The sequence below is a fragment of the Poromitra crassiceps genome (genome assembly GCF_964638095.1).
Source record: "Poromitra crassiceps genome assembly, chromosome: 5".
In the NCBI taxonomy this organism is placed as follows: Eukaryota; Metazoa; Chordata; class Actinopteri; order Beryciformes; family Melamphaidae; genus Poromitra; species Poromitra crassiceps.
The window spans coordinates 38,843,835-38,857,643 of record NC_139642.1 but is presented as its reverse complement, the minus strand read 5'-3'; the positions used below and the strand labels follow the sequence as shown (position 1 = coordinate 38,857,643).

General features: G+C 43.9%; 1 protein-coding gene across 1 annotated transcript in view; it reads left to right on the top strand.

The window, feature by feature from the left end:
- ryr1b (ryanodine receptor 1b (skeletal)) overlaps positions 1 to 13,433 on the top strand; it is a 129,163-nt gene extending 115,730 nt beyond the window's left edge. The window contains exons 93-108 of the mRNA XM_083636928.1: positions 80 to 1,395; positions 1,503 to 1,579; positions 3,747 to 3,921; positions 4,133 to 4,219; positions 5,109 to 5,381; positions 5,534 to 5,664; positions 5,891 to 5,933; positions 6,027 to 6,160; positions 6,264 to 6,324; positions 6,407 to 6,553; positions 6,767 to 6,901; positions 9,474 to 9,630; positions 11,374 to 11,438; positions 12,137 to 12,237; positions 13,151 to 13,202; positions 13,317 to 13,433. Coding sequence (XP_083493054.1) covers positions 80 to 1,395; positions 1,503 to 1,579; positions 3,747 to 3,921; positions 4,133 to 4,219; positions 5,109 to 5,381; positions 5,534 to 5,664; positions 5,891 to 5,933; positions 6,027 to 6,160; positions 6,264 to 6,324; positions 6,407 to 6,553; positions 6,767 to 6,901; positions 9,474 to 9,630; positions 11,374 to 11,438; positions 12,137 to 12,237; positions 13,151 to 13,202; positions 13,317 to 13,412 — 3,050 coding nt within the window. The 3' untranslated portion in view covers positions 13,413 to 13,433. The remainder of the gene's footprint in view (positions 1 to 79; positions 1,396 to 1,502; positions 1,580 to 3,746; positions 3,922 to 4,132; positions 4,220 to 5,108; positions 5,382 to 5,533; positions 5,665 to 5,890; positions 5,934 to 6,026; positions 6,161 to 6,263; positions 6,325 to 6,406; positions 6,554 to 6,766; positions 6,902 to 9,473; positions 9,631 to 11,373; positions 11,439 to 12,136; positions 12,238 to 13,150; positions 13,203 to 13,316) is intronic.
- The last annotated feature ends 376 nt before the right edge of the window (positions 13,434 to 13,809 follow it).

Genomic DNA, 13,809 nt, shown 5'->3' with positions numbered 1-13,809 from the left:
CATCTCAACCTTATATTATCCTTTCCTCTATCACATACCTACATTTTCTTCATCTCTTCTCACTTCTCACTGCTCTTAGGCAACATTGTGAATGGCACCATTGCTCGACAGATGGTGGACATGCTAGTGGAGTCCTCCAGCAATGTGGAGATGATCCTCAAGTTCTTTGACATGTTCCTCAAGCTCAAGGACATAGTGGCATCCGATGCCTTCCGTGACTATGTGACTGACCCCCGTGGGCTAATCTCCAAGAAGGACTTTTCCAAGGCCATGGACAGCCAGAAGCAGTACTCTCCCTCAGAGATCCAGTTTCTCCTGTCCTGCTCAGAGGCTGATGAAAATGAGATGATCAACTTTGAGGAGTTTGCTGACCGTTTCCAGGAGCCGGCCAAGGACATTGGTTTCAACATTGCCGTTCTGCTGACCAACCTCTCTGAACACGTTCCCCATGACACGCGCCTCCAGAACTTCCTGGAGCAGGCTGAGCACGTGCTCAACTACTTCCGCCCCTTCCTGGGCCGCATTGAGATAATGGGCGCCAGTAGGAAGATCGAGCGTATTTACTTTGAGATCAGCGAGGCAAACCGCAACCAGTGGGAGATGCCACAAGTCAGAGAGTCCAAGCGGCAGTTCATCTTTGATGTGGTCAATGAGGGTGGAGAGAGCGAGAAGATGGAGCTCTTTGTCAACTTCTGCGAGGACACCATCTTTGAGATGAATATTGCCGCATCAATCTCTGAGCCGGAGGGAGATGGTGTGGAAGAGGAAGATGACGAAGAGGAAGAGGAAGGCGGAGGTGGAGGTGGAAGTGAGGGAGACACCGGAGAAGGAGACGAAGCCAACGGAGAGGAGACATCTACAGAGTCCACTTCAGCCTTCGCTGACTTCCTGAAGAGCGTGGTCGACTTCTTTAACATGTTCACCTTCCGTAACCTGCGGCGTCGCTACCGCAAGTTACGGAAGATGACGGTGAAGGAGATGGTGGTTGGACTGGTGACCTTTATCTACACCGTTCTGATGGGTATCCTGATCTTTGTTTATAGTGTATGTAAGGGCTTCTTCACGCTTATTTGGAAGGTACTGTTCGGTGGGGGCTTAGTGGAAGGGGCCAAGAAGATGACAGTGACTGAGATCCTTGCCAGTATGCCGGACCCAACACAGGATGAGGTTCACGGGGATCTTCCTCCTGAACCGGGGGCCAGAGAGGTCAAAGACGCAGACGGAACAGCAGACCACATGGAGGCAGGAGGAGGAGAGGAGGAGGAGGAGGATGGGGAGGACAGGGAAGGTCGCCTGCCTGGCTTTGATACTCCTGGTGGACTTGGAGACTTTGGTGAGACGACTGCTGAGGAGCCTCCGACTCCAGAAGGCACTCCGCTGCTGAAGAGGAAACTGGTGAGATGGTCTCTCTTTCTGATAGATATGTACAGTATTTTATGTACTGTTTATGTCATGTGTGCATTTGCAATTAATCTATTAATTAACTGCTATCATTGGAACAGTTGGAAGCAGCAACGGGAGGAACAGAAGGAGAACCTGCACACGAGGAACAGCCTCCCCAAGAGACCGAGAAAGCAGAGTAAGTTTTCCACCTGTTGGTGATACAGTATATGGCAATAAATTGCAGCAGCAGAGGATAGGATATAGAGTAGATTTCAATACAACTAATAATAATAAAATAACAAATAGAACAAACTGAAGATAGAGATACTGTACTGGGCCCTATCTTCGCAAAAGCGATAATTTAGCGTCTGCGCTCGTTTAACGCCGCGCGCAATTCAAATTGGGGGCGTGCACAAGCACATGCCCGTTATGATTGTACTGGACATAGGCGTGCCACATGCCAAACCAGGCGTTTCGACGCAAAAATGTGGGGATAGATGGCATTCTCCTATCGTCAGCAGCGCGCAATTACTTTGCGCTAAGAGGTTTTAAAAGCACCTCTTACGCACTAAATACCCCGCTGTGCTGGAGCGCACCATAATCCCTGTGCAGTGCAGAGTAAAATTCATTTTGGATATGTCATTACGCTCGGAAGTGCCACGCCAGGACATCAAATTCTACTGCTAATATTGGGTATTAGCAGATAATTCAGTGAGGCAATCAACTATAACTCACTGAGAAACTTTTATCACATCGCAAAGAGGGAAATTAATTGAGAAAACCTGTTGGACAATGGACATTAGCCTACTTGCAATAGGCTATTCACCTTCACCTATCCCATAACCCAGAGGGTCGTTGGCACCACAGACGATCTGTCAACAAGCTCTCTCCATCTCTCTCTGTCCTACGCATGGAGAGAATTACAGCATATTGCATGCCTCGCACAGCGATTGCGAGACGGGAATCTGATTGTTTTTTTTGTTTGTTTTTTCATATCTTATTTTGTAATTTTCAGAACATAGAAAACAAAAACAGGCTCAGATGAAAAACGAAAGAAACAGCTCACGTCTACCCAGACAATTATATCACTTTTAAACAGTTACATTTCTGTATAAATCATTCAAATATGCTCCCGTGAGGTGGGGATGTGTTTAGCTGCTGCCAGGCAAAACTCGGCATAACACCTGGACATTTGCACAAGGCGGACTGCTATCGTTAAGGCATGCAAACAGGTGCGCAAGCGCAAATAGGGGATATCGCCTGTACCAAGATAGGGCCCCCAGTATATATATATATATATATATATATACATATATATATCAACGTTAATCTTACAACATGGCGCTACCAGCCGCGTCACGTGCCTATGTGCTTGTAAGAAATATGTGTGGAATCCCATGCAAGGGGTCCATGAGAAGTCAGCTGAGCAAGTTACTTGTCGCTCTTAACCTCATCTAAGTAGGCTAGAAATGGGTCCCAGATAATTGTGAATTTCCTAAATGAATTGGTCCTCAGAAACCGGAGTCTCTCCATATGTATAACCGAGACCATGTCCGTCAGCCACAGCTGAAAAGAAGGTGGAGAGGGGGACTTCCACTCCTTCAGAATTAGTCTATCTGATTGGTTTTATTGATGTAACGCCCAGGCATTGCCTGGCCACACCTGTGAATAATTCTGGTGCTTAAGACTGCCCAAATCCAGTTTGTGCTGGCATTTTGGGGGCGCAGATGATTTGGCACGGCTCTAATTTGCGCCTGCGGCAGGTGCCGTGAACATTTCCGCATCTCAGCCGAGAATTGCATCCCCACCATATTTCGGGGCTGTTTTAAGTTCGAAAACAGGGAGCTCACGTCTACCCAGACAATTATATCACTTTTAAACAGTTACATTTCTGTATAAATCATTACAATATGCTCCCGTGAGGTGGGGATGCGTTTAGCTGCTGCCAGGCGGGGGTGCAAAACTCGGCATAACACCTGGACATTTGCACAAGGCGGACTGCTATTGTTAAGGCATGCAAACAGGTGCGCAAGCGCAAATAGGGGATATCGCCTGTACCAAGATAGGGCCCCCAGTGTCTTTGTCATGCCCCCCAAATAGTGCTCAGTTCACTAATGACAGATTTACAGGTTTACATATCTGTTTACAGCATATTTGCAAGTGTACATAAAAATCTGTTAACATTATCAGCTGTATTCCATTATCAGATGGAAGAATGTGTACTGTACACTAATGTGTCCAGACAAGCAAATTGCTGATCTATGTTAAGGTGATCTACAGTATGTAAAAGATCGGTTATTTTGCTCTTGGTAATACATGTTACAAGGAACTTCACCTAAGTTTCCCTCCTGTCTCTCCTCCAGCACCGAGAATGGTGAGAAGACAGAGAAGGCGGAGCCTGAACCCGAGGTAAAAGAGGCAGAGCCTGAGCCGGTAGAGGAGGAGAAAGTGAAGACCAAGGCTAAGAAGGAGAAGAAAACTGCTGAGCAAGGCTTTGAGCTCTGGAATGAGCTGGATATTCAGAGAATTAAATTCATGGTGATTCCCTCCTTTATAATAATATTATGTTACAGAATACATTTGAATTAATGTTGTTAATTGCTATTCGCACTGTCAGAGAAATAGATGATTGGAAACAGGTAAACATTTCCATGTGTTAATTAATACACTGGAATAAGACAATAAAATGTTACCTGTATGTTTCTGGTGAGATGATTGAAGTCTTGCCCTCTTCTTTATTCGCTCTCAGAATTACTTGTGTCGTAACTTCTACAACCTGCGTTTCCTGGCCCTGTTCGTTACCTTCGCTCTCAATTTCATCCTGCTCTTCTACAAGGTCTGTTCTAGATAAAGTGCTGTTTTATGTTTCTGTGTTTCCCTACAGCTCAACACGATTCTCACCATTTGGAAAAAGTGGCACTGATAAAATGATTGTTGGCATGTAACTGACCAAGCACGAATTCGCAATAGCTGCGATCATGTATGCACATGCATCCAGGTGTACATGCATTCTCATACACCCCATTATGAATATCACCTACTCACCTACTCATTCCCTCTAGGGGCCGCTATTTAAGCTGAACTGCTTATGAAAGCCTTTTTCTTTATGGGGCGCCACACTGTTTAACTTCCGTGGGTCATTGACCTCCCTGTGCTGAACTCCTCTGCTCACAGTCACTCTTTGTTACGGTACAAGCGAATGTGAGGCCGGCTGTAGAAAAGAGTGGCTTACTGGACTCTAAATCCCAGAATCCTCCACACCTCCCATTTGCCCTTTACCCTGATTTCACACACCTCTGATTGCACACACACTCCTCACTAACACAAACATCCCCCCTTTCCTGTTACCCATACATGTATCCTCTGAATAAATGATTGGACTTAAACCACCTGCATGCTCTTTTGTCCTAACTGACAAACAATTGAGTTGAATTAAACCTGGAACCAGACTCTCCTTATCAGACACAGTATGCCTTATCAAAAAAACAAAACAAAAACAAAAAACAATCGACTATAAAACCTTGGATGCATGGAATTGACATGGTTAAATCTGCAATACCCTCATCTGATATCCAAACAATAGTAATTATTTTGACGACAACAACATTCATATCTTTGAAATATTGTTTGAATTACCAGTAAACTTCCTCCCATTGAATATACATCATGTTTTGAAGTGAAACCCCTCCTATCTACCCTCTCTTCTCTCTGTCTGCCCTCTGCAGGTGTCAGACAGCCCCCAGAGCGAGGAGGAGTTAGAGGGTTCTGGACTGTTTGAGGGTTCAGGCCTGTTTGAGGGTTCAGGCCTGTTTGAAGGTTCTGGTGCAGAGGACGAAGGATCCGGAATGGAAGAGGGAGGAGAAGATGAGGAAGATGAAGGCCCTGTGTTCTACTTCTTGGAGGAGAGCACGGGCTACATGCAGCCGGCCTTGACCTTCTTCGCTATCTCCCACACCGTCATCGCCTTCCTCTGCATCATCGGCTACAACTGCCTCAAGGTATGACAAAACTCTGCTTATTTGGTGACTTTTGTAGATCTGTAAAGATTTGTAGATTTCATATGATTGATTGATTGATTGATTGATTGATTGATTGATTGATTGATTGATTGATTTTTTTTAATAATGCAATTTGTTTGTCCCCCCTCTAGCTCCCTCTGGTCATCTTCAAGAGAGAGAAGGAGCTGGCCAGAAAACTGGAGTTTGATGGTATGTATGTCACTGAGCAGCCTGAGGACGATGACATCAAGGGCCAATGGGACAGACTGGTGGTCAACACACCGTAAGAAACCTTACATTACTATATTGATGGATGGATGGATGATAAACTGATGCATTTCATTACAAAATTACCTATCACACACACACACACACAAACTCTTAGCGCTGACATGAAACTAAAACTGTTTAGAGCTATAGGGGCATTTAAGTAATCTATAATGTCCAAATACTGACATTGTTGAGGACTTAAGATAATTTAAAAAAAAAATGTTTTTCATTCAATGCAGCACATTCCCCAACAACTACTGGGACAAGTTTGTGAAGAGAAAGGTTAGTTTGTGGGACAGATTTGATTCAAAACATTGTCAAAATGTTTGCAGGAAAATACTATGACTATATAATACACTGTACGTTTGTGTGTAGGTGCTGGATAAATATGGCGACATCTACGGCAGAGAGAGGATTGCAGAGCTGCTCGGTATGGACTTGGCCTCTCTAGACGTCAGTGCCATGACCCATGAAAAGAAACATGAACCTGACAGCTCCATGTTCACCTGGTATGTAAACTCTTTACAAAAAAGAGTTCATACTACAATCAATCAATCAGTCAATCAATCAATCAATCGCACAGAAATAACAAGGTTGACCTCCTCTCTGCAGGATTACATCTATTGACATCAAGTACCAGATCTGGAAGTTTGGCGTTGTGTTCACTGACAATGTGAGTTAAGGAAGCAGTGTATGGTGTGGTGTAGACAAGGTCTGTTTGAGTTATGTAAATCACACTTCTCTTCCTCCTTTAGACCTTCCTCTACCTGGTGTGGTACATGTTAATGTCTATGCTTGGACACTACAACAACTTCTTCTTTGCCTGTCATCTTCTGGACATCGCCATGGGTGTCAAAACCCTGCGCACCATTCTGTCCTCCGTTACCCACAATGGCAAACAGGTGATGGACGTGCCTGTCTACTGTCTCTATTTACAGTCTCTTATTTTGTTTTGTTCTAACCTACCGCAGCTAAAGGTTTGGAGAATTGTACAGGCCCATGCATTTTCACAGTAACAATGCGCTGCCTGGGATGCTCGCTGCAAGCCTGTTTGCCTCTTAGGAACAATGAAGCGCCTGACTTGTGCTAATGATCCATCCATGTGTTGATGACAGTTGATGATGACAGTGGGCTTGCTGGCTGTGGTGGTGTACCTCTACACCGTAGTGGCCTTCAACTTCTTCCGCAAGTTCTACAACATGAGTGAGGACGAGGACGAGCCGGACATGAAGTGTGATGACATGATGACTGTGAGTGGTTAAAGGAGAGATCAACCCAATTAGTGTCTGTTATATTAATAGTAGGGATGTCACAATATATCGTCCCACAATATATCGCGATATCAAAACGTGACAATATCTGTCGTTGAGATGAAATGTCATATCGCGAGAAAAAGAAGCTGAACATGGTGGTACTGATCTGCATCTGATTGCATGCTTGCTCTCCTTTTCATTGCTTTGTTTGAACAGACGAAGGACATTACAGACACGGAGGATGAAAATGGTGAAATTACTCAAATTAGCGTGGAGAATGCCCCCTCAACTTACAAATTGATCGCAAAAAAATATTGTTAAAATATCGTATTGTATCGTTATCGTGAACCCAATATCGTGTATCGTATCATATCGTGAACTGAGTGTATCGTAACACCCCTAATTAATAGGGTTTTAAAGTTGAAGAAGGGTGGAAGGGTGTAGCCGATCCGAGTCGGGTCAAGGGAGGAGGATTTTTTTTTTTTTTTTTACAAAAAAACGAAGGAAAATATATATATATATATATATATATATATATATATATAAAATGGAGGGGGACAGGGCTAGGGAAAAGAGACTGTAACTAGGGATAGGTAGGTCATAGGGAGTCAGGATTTGAGGGAGGTTAAGGGGAGTGGCTAGGTGTATCTGGGTGGTGGGCGGGGGTGTGGTAAGGAAAGGGGCGGGGCTAGGGAAAACGGGCCGTATCTAGGGATAGGAGGGTTGTAGAGAGTCGGGGTTCGAGAGATGGGTAGGGGGAGTGACCACTCAGTGGGAGTGACTGGCGGCATGTGGGTGGGTCAGGGTTAAGATTCTGATCCGACTCACAAAATTTGCATATCATAGCAGACTAGAGTATTGGCCTTGCAGTGCACTTTTAGTCGTTTGTTTATTGTGGATCCCCATTAGTTGATGCACAACCGACAGACTACTGTTTAAAATATCAATGCAAGACTGTCAAACATGACAGTCAACATGTATGTAAAATGTAAATTACCAATTAAGACAAGATCACAGTTAATACCATAATTGAAGGAAATTAATAATATACAGTATGGCCCCTATCGTTGCATCGGCGCAGTTTCTAGGCCGAGCGGCAGGCGCAGATCAAAGCAGTGGGCGTGGAAAGGCGCACTTGATATCGTCGTGCTGGCGCTAGATGCAGCCCAAAGCATTACAACCACGCCTTTTAGGCGTAAAATTATGCACCGTCATGCTCATTGGATAAGTGCAATAAACGAATCGCACGCTTGCCTTTTTAGCTCCAATTCCAGTGATCCCGCAAAACCAGATGAAAGCCAAACGCTCTGCCCCCCCCCCCCCCTCCCTTCATCCAGCCTGTCTGTCTGCATTATAGGCTATTATTCCATATTATTATGCTTCTCAAACCAATCTAACTGCAGTTTCAATACTGCAAGCATGTAAATACGCTACACTATAGCAAGATCAAAGTGAAAATAATGTTCTATGCATCAGCTAGAAAAATATAGCCTATTAGATTGGTGAAAGTTTGTCCAGAAAGATATCATTTTCTCTCGCCTGCTGCAGGAAGGATGATGCACATAAATATACCCTACATTATGTCAAGTCATTGCATAAATGTGTTTTTATTGTAAAACTAAATGTGAAATAGGGCCAAGTTATTGGAGGAACATCACAGTATAGCAGATGCCATTAGAAGCGCGTTCCGAAGCGCGTTCCGCTGTTACTTCTCTAAATCACGTTAACTCGACAAGGGGTATATATATGCCCAGGAGGACATATATGTTTCACATAGGGTGGTGTTTTCATTTCGAGGTTTTATTTGGTCCAATATTGAAATGTTGACAATGGCAGGCTGTGTTACCATTACACATTAATTTAGAACTACCTTTTATATCTATTTTGGCTCATTTGGTGGCTATTTAGTAGCGAAATGAAGAAACACAATGCATGCTGGGAACTCAGAGAGAGAGAGAGAGAAGGGTGACAGAGAAGAAGCAGTGAAGGCAAAGAATAGGCCTGCTTTTCAAAAGCGCAAAGCGCTAAATGTAGGCCAGCTCCCAAGATATAACTAGGCTGGTATTTAGCGCCGACACGCCCACTTTGGGACTGCGCCACGCCCATTCGGCCTAAAGCGCATTTGGCAGCCTAAAGCCTATTGCTATCTTGCCGAAACAGGCGCAAGGCACGTTTTTTTGCGGTTAAGGCCCGTAATAGCGCCGATGGCCTGTGGGAGAATAGAGCCCTATATGTGAGCGACAATTTATTGAAATGACATAAAAGTTAATACAACGCAGAACTCTAAAATAAAAACCCAATTTTAAATTAATTTTAAAATATAACAGATGAATACAATGGCAGGAGTTTGGATAATTGACTGAATAGTAGTGTTATGGTAAAGGAATTGGCAGGCAAAAAAAGAAGTGATTCTCCTTTTAAATTCCTCCTTCCCATGAATGTGTTATATTTATCAACAGAAATAACTAGTAAATAATAAATAAACTAATAAATAAAAGTCAAGTTTATTTTGTCATGAAATGTGTCATGAAACAGTGAGATGATTCCACCCTTGCATGTGTCTCTCCAGTGTTACCTGTTCCACATGTACGTGGGCGTACGTGCTGGTGGTGGCATAGGAGATGAGATCGAGGACCCGGCCGGTGATGAGTATGAGCTCTACCGAGTGGTCTTTGACATCACCTTCTTCTTCTTCGTCATCGTCATCCTGCTGGCTATCATCCAGGGTATGGACAGTCCTGCCTCTACTATACTGTTTTTTGTTTCTTCCAAACTACTGTACAGTGTTTCTTTTCTCAAACGCAAGTGCTTTGTACAGTAAGGGTAATTCAGAACTCCTCACACACAATCATTATGTCGCATTCATTTCATGTCAGATTTACCATGAATACAAGCTGCCGACTGGGAAAATACATTCATGTCACCAGTTATACTTACATCACATGAATACAATCAGCTTTACTAACAAAAAGCCATCGATATCTGCTGCAGGTTCTTGGATGGATGCTGGTGTTCCAAACTAGCTTCCAAGTTGTAGCAGTGAGATGTCATCCCGCTTTTCTGATATGATAGGGACGTCGGCCCTAACTGGCTTTGGGTGACAGTAAAGCCCCACACACATGATCCGGGGTAAAAACCGCTCGGCGCCCGCTGTGCCATTGTTGTCCTATGGGGCGACGTCATGAAAATTGAGATGGGCGGTCAGTGAATTTGAACTGTGAAAAATGGATTATATCGTGGATTATATCATGGAAATTCCACTGATCTGCAAAAGAGGGTAATGGACTAAGTTTGAGAATCCAAAGACTTGACACCTGTTGTTGACTTTCTCGTCTGTGTGACCCTGGTCTGTGTGACCTGAAAGGAATTCCAGGCAACCAAAACATTTCTATTCTAATCTGGTCTCCTCGACCTGCCAAGGACGCAGCAATTTCTCCCCTGATATTTCGTCTGCAACTGCGCTCTTCCCCCCACCCAAACCCCCCGCCTTGTTCCCTGACAGCTCTTGCATCATCTTCCCCCCCCCCCACCCCCTTTTCCTCCGATTCATCCATCTGGCGCTGATTGACAGCGAGCCACTTGCGTTGTTGAGGAGCTAGTTGCAACGGTGGCCCTGCGCACGCAGTGACCCAGCTGAGGGCAGCAGATGGTCTTTTGGAATCTGTACATATTGCAACAAATGTTTATGTATTGTATAATATTGAAGTGTGCCTTTATTACTGTTCAAACTAGTAATAATGTATTACAATTCTGAAGTGAGCCTTTATTACTAATCTCAAACTAGTAATGATGTTGTAATTATCCACTACTGCCTGATGTGAACCAAAGTGCCCTTCTGGGACATGTATTAAACTGATTGATTGATTGATACCACTGAACCAATTTTCATTCAGATAAATTGAGCTGAGAGGGGAGAGCAGTGCCGCTCAACTATACAGCACCACTACCCTAGATGTCGTGCACATGCTCAAATTTGCTAATTTGTTGTTAATGTCACCTAGCAACAGCTACGAAGAAACACCTCCTCAACAAAAATGTGACTAGTGAGAGCCAGTTTTATAGTACTCTGATTCATTTTCAGGACTCGTGACCCCACTCGGACTTGACCGCTGATGGACTTGGATAGTCATGCGTCGGGACTCGGAAGTTGTAGACGAGGAGTCGGACTTGTTAATTGATAAGGACTTTTTGGGGGTTTTTTTTGTAATAGGTCCTAGTAATTTGGCATAAGATCTTGATATCTATATTAATACTGTGACATTATTCAATTTCACGCAAAGGCAGGCACGTGTGTTCCAACTATTCACACTCATTTCAGTAACTCCGAACTCGGACATGGAGTCAGTTAATGGGGACTCGTCACTCGACTCAGATTCTTCTTTAGTGACTCGGACTCGAGACTCATCTCGGTCTTGAGATATAGTGACTTGACTACAACACTGGTAAGAGCTTGTATGTCTGTGTTTCAGGTCTGATCATTGATGCCTTTGGCGAGCTGAGAGACCAGCAGGAGCAGGTCAGAGAGGACATGGAGGTAAGACGCTGACACTCAGTGGGATTATGCTGGGATTATGTGTGACAGGGACGTGTGTGAGAGGGATGTGTGTGACAGGGACGTGTGTGAGAGGGATGTGTGTGACAATGACGTGTGTGACAGGGACATGTGTGACAGGCATATGCATGACAGGGACGTGTGTGACAGGGATGTGTGTGACAGGGACGTGTGTGACAGGGATGTGTGTGACAGGGACATGCGTGACAGAGACGTGTGACAGGCATGTGCATGACAGGGACGTGTGTGACAGGGATGTGTGTGACAGGGACGTGTGTGACAGGGATGTGTGTGACAGGGACGTGTGTGACAGGGATGTGTGTGACAGGGACGTGTGTGACAGGGATGTGTGTGACAGGGACGTGTGTGACAGGGATGTGTGTGACAGGGACATGCGTGACAGAGACGTGTGACAGGCATGTGCATGACAGGGACGTGTGTGACAGGGATGTGTGTGACAGGGACGTGTGTGACAGGGACGTGTGTGACAGGGATGTGTGTGACGGACGTATGTGACAGGGACGTGTGTGACAGGGACGTGTGTGACAGGGATGTGTGTGACAGGGACATGCGTGACAGAGACGTGTGTGACAGGGACGTGTGTGACAAGAACGTGTGTGACAGGAACGTGTGTGACAGGGATGTGTGTCATCTAAAACTTTCTCCGTTTCTCCATCTAGACAAAGTGCTTCATCTGTGGAATAGGGAGTGACTACTTTGACACGACACCGCACGGCTTCGAGACGCACACCTTAGAAGAACATAACTTAGCCAATTACATGTGAGTTACCTTACAGTGTATGTGAACTTAGCTTAACATGTGAGTTACCTTACAGTGTATGTGAACTTAACTTAACTTAACTTAACATGTGAGTTACCTTACAGTGTATGTGAACTTAGCTTAACATGTGAGATACCTTACAGTGTATGTGAACTTAGCTTAACATGTGAGATACCTTACAGTGTATGTGAACTTAACTTAACATGTGAGTTACCTTACAGTGTATGTGAACTTAACTTAACATGTGAGTTACCTTACAGTGTATGTGAACTTAACTTAACATGTGAGATACCTTACAGTGTATGTGAACTTAACTTAACATGTGAGATACCTTACAGTGTATGTGAACTTAACTTAACATGTGAGATACCTTACAGTGTATGTGAACTTAACTTAACATGTGAGATACCTTACAGTGTATGTGAACTTAACTTAACATGTGAGATACCTTATGTGAACTTAACTTAACATGTGAGTTACCTTACAGTGTATGTGAACTTAACTTAACATGTGAGTTACCTTACAGTGTATGTGAACTTAACTTAACATGTGAGTTACCTTACAGTGTATGTGAACTTAACTTAACATGTGAGTTACCTTACAGTGTATGTGAATTTGACCGCTTGAAATAATAGTGCATTTCCTTGATGTTGCTCAGACTAATCACAGTGAGTTGCATTGTGTTTAACACAATTCCCCTGGGCGAAAATTTGAATTTTAGAAAATGAGAGGTAAATTATTTTTTTAAATGACTCGAGAAATCAACGAAGTCTAACCAGACCAGTGACATATCTTATCCCAAAACATCCCAATTTACTTCCTTGAATTTCACCAAACAAGACTTTGAAAGTCACTGGAAAATCATTGAATTCAATGTCCAAATCAGTGTGGGATTCCCTCTCTTTCCCTTCAGGTTCTTCTTGATGTATCTCATCAATAAAGATGAAACGGAGCACACAGGACAGGTCAGTTAAAAAGCAAACTGTATTGGTTATCTTTTACCTTCATAAAGATCTATTTCTATCCAATGTTGTGACGCGTCCCCTGATTCTCTCTCTCTCTCCCTTGCTGCCTCTCAGGAATCGTATGTGTGGAAGATGTACTCGGAGCGATCCTGGGACTTCTTCCCCGCTGGAGACTGCTTCAGGAAGCAGTATGAGGATCAGCTGGGATAACATAACTCTACACCCTGACTGTGTGTGTCTGAAGGACAGAGAGAGAGAGAGGAAATCTGGGGAGGGAAATTCATTTAAGAGAAAGGAGAAGTTAGAAATTCAACGATAGAACACATCTGCATGGTGATTTTCTCTTAAGAGATTCACATTTCTCTCTCCCATTGAACCTATGCACACTTCAGCTGCACTATCTGCAGCAGAATCTTGATGGAATTTATTTGAGAAAGAGCGTACATGGAAGAAACCATACAACTAAGAGAGAGAGACATAAACAACATAAGAAGCCTTGGGCCTTTTTCTCCTGCTGTAAATACACTACATGGCCTCTTTGTTTTTTGGTGTAAATTATAGATTACTTTGCATATCAAATTGCGCCTATACACACATGCCTCTTTCA